The 9,975-nt window shown below is 48.4% G+C and overlaps 1 protein-coding gene across 3 annotated transcripts in view; it reads right to left on the bottom strand.

The window, feature by feature from the left end:
- Window positions 1–9,952, bottom strand: part of APMAP (adipocyte plasma membrane associated protein) — a 28,718-nt gene extending 18,766 nt beyond the window's left edge. For 2 of the 3 annotated variants that reach the window (XM_025209291.1, XM_025209292.1), the window contains exons 1-2: window positions 9,013–9,063; window positions 3,878–3,994 (exon numbers count right to left, since the gene is read on the bottom strand). In XM_025209291.1, the coding sequence (XP_025065076.1) occupies window positions 3,878–3,994; window positions 9,013–9,020 (125 nt within the window). In that variant the 5' untranslated portion in view covers window positions 9,021–9,063. Of the gene's footprint in view, window positions 1–3,877; window positions 3,995–9,012; window positions 9,064–9,791 lie in introns of those variants that run through there. The other variant, XM_006027952.3, reaches the window with a different exon arrangement.
- Window positions 9,953–9,975: the final 23 nt, after the last annotated feature.

Consider the following 9,975-nt stretch of genomic DNA (forward strand, 5'->3'; position numbering starts at 1 on the left):
AAAGAGACTTGGGGGTCATCATTGACCACAAGATGAACATGAGCCTGCAATGCAATGCGGCGGCTAGTAAAGCAACCAAAACGCTGGCTTGCATCCATAGATGCTTCTCAAGCAAATCCCGAGACATCATTCTCCCCCCGTACTCGGCCTTAGTGAGGCCACAGCTGGAGTACTGTGTCCAGTTTAGGGCCCCACAATTCAAAAAGGATGTGGAGAAGCTCGAGAGAGTCCAGAGAAGAGCCACGCGCGTGATCAGAGGTCAGGAAAACAGACCTTACGACAAGACCCTACGATGACAGGCTGAGAGCCCTGGGGCTCTTTAGCCTGAAAAAGCGCAGGCTTAGGGGTGATCTGATGGCCACCTACAAGTTTATCAGGGGTGACCACCAGTATCTGGGGGAACGTTTGTTCACCAGAGCGCCCCAAGGGATGACGAGGTCGAATGGTCACAAACTACTTCAAGATCGTTTCAGGCTGGACATAAGGAAGAATTTCTTTACTGTCTGAGCCCCCAAGGTCTGGAACAGCCTGCCACCGGAGGTGGTTCAAGCGCCTTCATTGAACACCTTCAAGATGAAACTGGATTCTTATCTTGCTGGGATCCTATGACCCCAGCTGACTTCCTGCCCTTTGGGCGGGGGCTGGACTTGATGATCTTCCGAGGTCCCTTCCAGCCCTGATGTCTATGAAATCTATGAAATCTATGAACCGGGTTCAGGTCCCTGAACATTCCCCCAGTTCCCCGATTGCTTCCCCCAGCTCTTCCCAGGGGGGTGCGGGTCCCCAAATGATACAGATGACACCAGACTGCCGCTGCTGGCTGGGAGCAGCACTGGGCGCAGCCCGTGCCAAGTGCTGGGAAGACTGGTGCTGGCCCCAACCAGCAGCAGCAGCAACCTGTCCTCCTGCATGCAGATCCAAAGGCCCACACCCCACAGGAGGAGTCCGGCACAGCCTTGCAGCCTTCCCAGGGGAGATGGGCCCCAGATCATGAAGGATGCCAGCAGGCTGCCACTGCCAGCTGGGGCCAGTGCCAGCACCGGGTTCTTCCTGGCACTCGGCACGGGCTGCACCAGGCAGACTCAGGTGCTGGCACTGGCCCCAGCCAGCAGTGGCAGCATGCTGTCATCCCGCACACAGATCCGGGGGCCTGTGGCCCCACAGGAAGAGCCCGGCACAGCCCCACAGCCCTCCCAGGGGGCGTGGGCCTCCAGATCTGCACACGGGATGACAGCAGGCTGCCAGTGCCAGCCAGTGATACGAGTTTTGCTTTGAACAGTTCAAGGTGCAGTTTCCCCGAAACCCCTGCACCTATCTCCTTGAAACTTGGCAGGCTTCATGCACTCCAAAGGGACTATCATCCCTGAAATTTTCATCTGAATCAGGCACAAATCGATAAAGTTATAGGCATTATAGGCGACGCCAGCTAGGAACGGCTTAATTAGTTAGAAAATCTAGTGCATGAAAACTCTGATACAATGCTCCACAATAAACAAATTTAAACTTTATAAACCTATTTAATTTAACGAGGATTAAACTCCGTGATGTGTGCAGGTGCCTATATGATCTATATGCACTAGGAACCAGTGGTTTTCAACCTTTTAGACTCAAGGTTCCCCTCCAAAACTTTTCAAAATTTAGCAGGAGCCTATTTATAAACTAGGATAAGTATTTTGAATATTACTATTAATATAACCATAATGTTTATATTGCAAGTTATTAATTGATTTGATCACTATAATTATATTTCATTCATGTCGCTGCCACCAAAGGCAGGCAGAACTACACCAACACCTCCTGCAGAGCCAAATCAAGCAGCAGCTGTGGCAAGAGCATGTGCTCTACCATGCTTCCAGAATATGGAGGCACTCAGAGCAGTTCCACCTTATGGCAACAGCAGCCTAGAAAGCAATTCCATGGCTCCTGGGCAGAACTGCCCCATACACTGTTTTCAGGAGGCACGTCATTGCCAAACCAAGAAGAGCTACAGCAGAAATGGCGCACCTGCCTGTATAATGTAATGCAAGCATGTGCATCTTTCTGCTGCAGCTGCTTCTCAATTCAGCTCCAGCATGCCTCAAGAAAACAGAGGCATAAAGGATGGTTTCATCCTGCTACAGCAGCAGTGGTGCTAGCGTTGCAACACTTCTGGCTGGCTCTTGCAATACCCTGTTTGAGAACCACAGGTCTATGCAAGACTAACCTCAACGTGGAATCAAGGATATTGCCTTGAAAATGCCAAACACTAACACCATCTTATAGGCTTTGTACAATAGAAATTCTTTTCATGTCTCATTTTCTAGGCAACCCACTTGCTGGGAAATTTGTGCAGTTTTCTTTGTGTGGGTTGCTTAAAACACACTAATCAGGGCCTGTACTCCAGGAGATCTACATACACAGATGATCTTCTTATGAATTGGAGAACTAAAAATTTAGGAACTTCATATGAATTTAGCAAGAAAATTAAAAAAAGGATAGAAGGGCTACTGGAACATCTCACCTTTCAGTGCTTTATGAGAATAAGAAATCCTTCAACTAGGGACCAAAACATCTGTAAGTTCCTTCATTATTTAGGCTGCCTGCCTTAAAAGAGCAATTTAAATAGTTTAAGACGACTTCATACACTGAAGGCACATCTACATGTGTATTAATGCGCTGTTGCTACAGCACATTAATTTTAGTATCTCTAATATGGGGTACTATATAAAATGCACAGTAGCAAAGGCACATAGACTTTTTGTGATGCTTAACGTGCAGTAGACTAATTCTGCTGTGCATCAGCATGGTTTTTGCTGTGACGCACTAATCTGCAGTAGAATTAGTCTACTGCACATTAAGCGTCTCGTGTAGCTGGTCCCTGAAAGGATCAATTCATCCAGCAGCAAAATGGAGCTGAATATGGAAGCTGGGTAAGGGCACACAACCACATTAAAACACTGACTTTAGAAGCAAAGACTAATTTATCTAGCTGTCAATGAAATGAAGAACATAAGCTGAGTGCAGTTACTCTAAGCTGGAGTTTGACTAGGACTCCACAGCAGAGTGCATTTTAAAAACAGTGCTGTGTTTCTGAAACAGTACTTCAGAAATCTGCATTTAAATGTTTTACTGCTGCAAAACAAAGTGTGAAGTTTAGCATTAAATTCTGTATATTGGCAGAAATGTGTAATAGCTTATTACCAAGAGGCAATCAACACTACTATGTCATGTTAACAATCTGTAGAGCAATATTTATCATTTCCCTTTCACCACCCTGTTAAATATTTATCTGATCAAAACAAAGCCCCTTGCATTCATATATCTAAAAGGTATGAAAGGTATGTTTTCTCACATCCTCCCAAAGGCTGGGAGCCCTAGGCAACCTGACTACACACAGTGATTGGAAAAGGCAGTGTTTCATTTTCCCAGCATCCTTACACAAGATGCATCTTGTCAGGCTGCTGATTCATCAGGACATTTCCTACCCAACACGGAGCTCCTACACACTTGTTTGGGAACCCTACAGAGGAGAGTCAGCCAGAACTACATTTGGTTACCACACTGGAGACAAAGATATAAAGGACTGAACTGCAAATTCTACTGACAGCTTGAACATTAGAAGGTAGATTTCTACAGTGGTGAAGAAAGCCAGTCTTACACCTCCTTCAAATGATGACCCAGACAAGCTGTGTAGACACAAAGTGAGGTCAGGTGACAGAGAAACAACAGATTCAGCAGGCAAAAAAGTAGCAGCAAATTCTGAAGCTAGGATCCCCCCCTGGTGTCCTCTTTCAAATTAGAATAACTTTCCAAAACTAAACCGTGTTCACCATTTTAAAGAGTGTGTACTAAACATCACAGTTCAACAACATTCATTTAAATATGAAGCACAGCTCACCTTAGAGGTTGAGGGTCTATTGGACACTCCAGCAGAAGAATTGCTCCAAGCAAGGGAATAATTAGGGTCACAGCCAATGTCATGAAGGTCACACGAAATACCTTGCTGCTGTATGTACTGCGACAAATACACACACACAAAAATTAGGATTACATTTAAAACACAATCTCAATATTTTAAGGCTTCCTCTTATTGCATAAAATTTTGTTTAAAAAAACAAAAACAAAAAAAACACTAAACAATTTCTTACCATCCCTCCCCAGAAAGCTAAACTTTGACTGATAGCTGGCATCAAACTGTGGAGGTAAAGATGCACACACTGAGCAGAGTCTCACAGACATCGTGGCAATGGTGCACAGCCTGTGGGAGCCCACAGCCCATGCAGGATGCGACCCTCAGCCATTTAGAAGTTGGACAGCCCTGAATTAAGGCATTCCATCTGCTAATAGCTTGCCAAAGACTTCTCTGCTCTTGAATAAAAAGAGCACAAGCATAAGAATCCTTGGAAATTGGCCAGAACTCATTGTTTTCAAAGATAATAGACAAGGGGCTTCTCCAAAAGGTCCAAAGAAAAAGTTCACAGCTTCAAGTAACTTACACTGGACTCCCAGTATAGTACCTCTGATGTAGCAATGACAGGTCCCTCAAATCCAGAAATGGACTGATTTTGAAAATGCACATGCTCTAGACAAGAAGGAAAATACACTTTTCCTTTTCTACAGGTCCACCCCAAATACCACAACCTCTCTCAATATGAATGATATGTTTATTTATTACACACACACACACTTTGACTGTACAAAGTCCAAAATACAACGACAGGGCTTATAGAGGGGAAAAAATACCTATAGATGTTTGGAACCCCATGTCTTGAACTGGAAAGGCAGCTACTGAGGCTTTTAGTCATGGTCTAAAACAGTCATTGGCAAATACCCATTCTCTTTGCAGCAAAGAAGCCACTAAAAGCAGTGCCTGGTGGTGGCATATACAAATCCCTGGACCCCTTCCAAGGTACTGTCCTTGATGGGCCACCATCAAACAGGAGAGAAATATGCAGTGTACAAATGCCTCTATGATTACAAAGCAGTTATACACAAACACACTGCTAATGCCAGTCCTCAGGGTAACCACTGAGATTAACTATGCTGTCTCTTCAACAGGGATCTAAAATAGAAGTAGCGTTGGTTGGCCCCCACTGGAATATAAGCACCCACAAGTCTCAGAGCATGAACCCCATCAAGTTTCACAGACTTCATAGACATTAGGGCTGGAAGGGACCTCGGAAGATCGAGTCCAGCCCCCTGCCCAAAGGGCAGGAAGTCAGCCGGGTTCATAGGATCCCAGCAAGATGAGCATCCAGTTTGCTCTTGAAGGTGTTCAATGTAGGCGCTTGAACCACCTCCGGTGGCAGGCTGTTCCAGACCTTGGGGGCTCAGACAGTAAAGAAATTCTTCCTTATGTCCAGCCTGAAACGGTCTTGTAGTAGTTTATGACCATTCGACCTAGTCGTCATCCCTTGGGGTGCTCTGGTGAACAAACGTTCCCCCAGATACTGGTGGTCACCCCTGATAAACTTGTAGGTGGCCATCAGATCACCCCTGAGCCTGCGCTTTTCCAGGCTAAAGAGCCCAAGGGCTCTCAGCCTGTCATCGTAGGGTCTGCTTCCCTGACCTCTGATCATGCACGTGGCTCTTCTCTGGACTCTCTCAAGCTTCTCCACATCCTTTTTGAATTGTGAAGCCCAAAACTGGACGCAGCACTGCGTTTGTGCATTGAGGATCGCTCCCTTGAGGAGCAACCACTCTTCTTGAACTCCCCTCTCTCCGTGGTCATGGTCCCTTAGGGCCTCACTGACAAGCCTCCTGAGCTTGTCAAAGTCGACTTTCCTGAAGTCAAGGACTTCCGTGTTGCTGACTGACTTGCCAGCTTTTCGGCGGATGGTGAAGGTGATCAGCTCGTGGTCGCTGTCACCCAGCTTCCCATCGATCACTAGGTCGCCGACTAGGTCATCCCCAGTAGCCAGCACCAGGTCGAGCAGCACTTTGCCTCTCGTTGGCCCATAGACTTCTTGAGTCAGGTAGAGGTCATCCACGCACGAGAGGAAGCTTTGCGACCGCTCAGATTTTGCTGAGTGATCCTCCCATGAGATGTCTGGGTAATTGAAGTCACCCATGACAACCATGGTCCTGGAGCATGCGGCCTCAGCCAGTTCCCGGGCAAACTCCTGGTCAAGCTCAGGACTTTGGGTGGGAGGTGTGTAGTAGACTCCCACCATTGTGTCCCCTGTGCCGTGTTCCCCACGGATTTTAACCCGTTTAAGTTTCTTTCATAGCAGTATAGTAAGCCTAATCCCCTGATAAACTGAAGATATCCATTACTATTAATGTGAACAGCTGCCCCTGGCTAACCTATGAACATGCCGTACAGTACCCAGTCAGTCAGAATGGTGGAGCACACAGCAAGGCGTTCCGGGATACTGGGTTATGCCAAGGTGACAGCTAAGTAGTCTACTCCCCATAATAGTATTGAACCATGCCAAATATATATCTACTGCCTAGCACAAGGCTACTCCAAGATGGCAGCAGATGGGCCAACTGCTTTGGATGGATTCTGCAAGAACCAGTCCTTCGTTGTTCTTCGACAGGCAAGGTGCTATCCATGATGACCAACCCCCTGGGTGATGGTTCCTCAGTACTCCTGTATTGAAGTTCACCTGAACCCCCAGGCTCCTGGGGCAACTCCTCTCCTTCACTGGCCTGGGCACTAACATCAGCTCCCTTCTGCCCCTCAGTAATTTGGGATATTATGGTAGTGTCCTCAACACCAGCTGCACCATGTGCTCAGTGGCATTACAGCAGCCATCTCTGATGATTAGAGGGCTACTGAAGTTGTGGTTAGACTTACCCATTTCCATGGGTTGGTCGCAGCACAAAGAGCAAATTCTGCACATATTATACAGATATGCTCCGGCAGCCTTGCCCTTCAGGACTGATTAGCGGAGGGGTTCTGGGGGAAGGAGGGACGAGAGAGTGGCCATCATCTAAACTGCTGGCGGCCCTTCGTGTGGCCCCACCCCAGAGCACCAATTGGCAGAGAGGTGTTGGGACAGGCAGAGGAAGGATGAGGGAGTAGTAGCCATCTTTACTGTTGCCCTTCATGCCACCCCACCAGCCAATGCCTTCCCTTCCCAGGCAGGCTGTGAGGCTGGGCTGCAGTGCCAGCAAGGACCACTGGCTCCCACTAGGGAGCCAGCATCTTATTTTTATTAAGTTTTTTTTGTTGTTGATTTCGCAGATAATCTCAGATTTCATGATTTCCGCAAAATCCGCAAAACCGCAATTTAAGTAGACCCCTACTGATGATACAAGCTGAACAGAGTGGTTCAGGAAGTACCACAACCAAATGCCTGCCTTGTGTCCTTCAGGTACCAGTTGTCCTGCAGACATCACCACATGTAGCCCCCTCTCTTTCAATGCCAACTTCCCCAGGGCACCTAAACCAAACCCAGCCTCCTTAACCACAGTACTGGAACTGAAAGCTTGGGAGGAAAAAGCAAGGCAGTGATGTAAAGCAGCCGCCTCCTGACACTTTTGCCTCTGTAGATGCAGAGAGTGAAAAGACTCTGACGCAGAAAATGAAGGCTCAGTGTCTTCTAAAACTACTATTTGAAAAACACTCCAAGCTAAGAACTGTAACCCAAACTTCTTCGTGACACTGAAGACAGCCCAAAGAAAAGAAAGAGAGGAGAGGGGGTTGGAACTCAGTTGCCAAAACCTTAAACCTTATTTAAATCTTGCTTTCCAGAGTAAAGTTCACATATCTGGCCCCAGCTAAGCTTTCTGATTGCACAGAAATACTGACAGACAGAGAGGGTGCAAAGATGACCTGAAAACTTCACATCCACCTGCAGAACCTAGTGAGTCCTACATTTCTGCTCCTCAAACTGCAGCAGCTAAAGCTCACCTGGAGGACAAAGATCTCCAGCAAGCAGCACAGCAAGACACTGCTTATCTTGGTTGAAAAGAAGCAGAGACACCCAGCAGCACAGAAGACAGATCAGGGGGAAAGAGGTGGCTGCAAAGGTCTGCTACGACTTGCCTTAGCTATATCATGCAGCAGTGGGTAGTGCTGAACACAGTCAAAAGAGAAAGGATGCTGAAAGCATTGCAGTGTCACTCCTTTTAATTCCCATCTCCATACTAGGTAACGACAAACTTACATGCTTCAGGAGGAAGGGGCAATCAGGGCTCATGGACAGAAGTGATATCTTTTATTAGACCAACAAGATATTTGCAAAAACATTTCTTTAATTGCAAGAACGGGTGACTGGTGCCTCCCTAGTCTGGGGGGAGCACCAGATTGCCTACAAGGGGGGTGTCGCCCAGCTGCCAATTGCTGAGCCAGTGGCAAAACCAGAAGTGCACTTCCAGCGGCACTTCCAGTTTCGCGGCTGGAGCTTCCAGGGGGTGCACAGCCGATATCAGGGGGTGCACATGCATCTGCGTGCACCCCCTACGCGTCGCCAATGATTGCAAGCTTTCGGGCACAAACACCCTTCATCAGGCATTGGAGAAGACTGTAAGAGTTCTCCTGGGTAGAAATGAAAATTCATATTTCATAGGATTTCACATAAGAGTCAACAGATAGAAAAGTCCTCTAATTTAGCCCCATGATCACCTTGTGGGATAAAGGAGGACAAAGGACCAGAGGGTGGTGGTGGACGGGTCTTATTCGACCTGGAGGGATGTGGGCAGTGGGGTTCCCCAGGGCTTGGTCCTCGGGCCCGCACTATTCAACATCTTCATCAGTGACTTGGGCAAGGGGGTAGAAAGCACCCTGTTCAAGTTCGCAGATGACACTAAGATGTGGGGTGAAGTGGATATGCTAGTAGGAAGGAACAGGCTGCAAGCGGATCTAGACAGGTTAGAGGGGTGGGCCAAAGAAAACAGGATGGGGTTCAACACTGACAAGTGCCGGGTAATGCACCTGGGGAGGAAGAACCAGTGGCACATCTACAGGCTGGGGAACTCCCTTCTCGCCAGTGTTGAGACAGAAAAGGATCTTGGAGTCATCATTGATGCCACAATGAACATGGGCTGACAAAGTGGGGATGCAGTCAGGAAGGCCAACCATACCTTGTCATGCATCCATAGATGCATCACGAGCAGGTCCAAGGAGGTGATCCTCCCTCTCTATGAGACACTGATCAGGCTGCAGCTGGAGTACTGCGTCCAGTTCTGGGTGCCGCACTTCAGGAGGGATGTGGCCAGCATTGAGAGGGTCCAGAGGAGGGCCACCCACATGATCAGGGGGCAGCAGGGCAGGCCCTACAAGGAGAGGCCAAGGGACCCGAACCTGTTCAGCCTTCAGAAGAGAAGGCTGAGGGGGGATCTAGTGGCAGTCTACAAACCAGTCAAGGGGGACCAGCAGGCATTGGGAGAGTCCCTGTTCCCCTGAGCAATCCCGGGAGTTACAAGAAACAATGGACACAAACTAGCAGAGGGCAGTTTCAGGCTAGACATTAGGAAGTGCTATTTCACTGTCAGGGCGACTAGGACCTGGAACCAACTTCCAAAAGAAGTGGTGCTGGCTCCTACCCTGGGGGTCTTTAAGAGGAGGCTGGATGAACATCTTGCTGGGGTCGTTTTACCCCAGTACTCTTTCCTGCCATGGCAGGGGGTCGGACTTGATGATCTGCTCAGGTCCTTTCCAACCCTACCAACTATGAAACTATGAAAGGAACAGGCGGCAACACTGTAACAACTGTCATCCTCCCTCCTGGGGAGCGAGCAGGACACGGCCACAAATTTTCCAGGCTATTCAAAAATACTAGCGTTGGAGAGGGCCGTTGCAGGAGAGAGGGGGAGGCTTGCACCTTTCCTTGTACACAAACACCCCCCAAGATGAGACGCACCTTGCTTTTCAAAGAAAGGAAAGGTCGAATCAGGAAGCTGGAGCAGGAAGTAACGGAGGGGCAGGCACGAGGGACCCTGGCAGGCGCAGCTGGCCCCTTGTGCCCCCTCCCCAGGCTGCCGCTGCAGAAGTGGCCGTGACCGTATTTCCCTGCTCCTCACACACCCGCAACTCCCCACCGGAGC

This window comes from Alligator sinensis, unplaced genomic scaffold, assembly GCF_000455745.1.
Source record: "Alligator sinensis unplaced genomic scaffold, ASM45574v1 scaffold239_2, whole genome shotgun sequence".
In the NCBI taxonomy this organism is placed as follows: domain Eukaryota; kingdom Metazoa; phylum Chordata; order Crocodylia; family Alligatoridae; genus Alligator; species Alligator sinensis.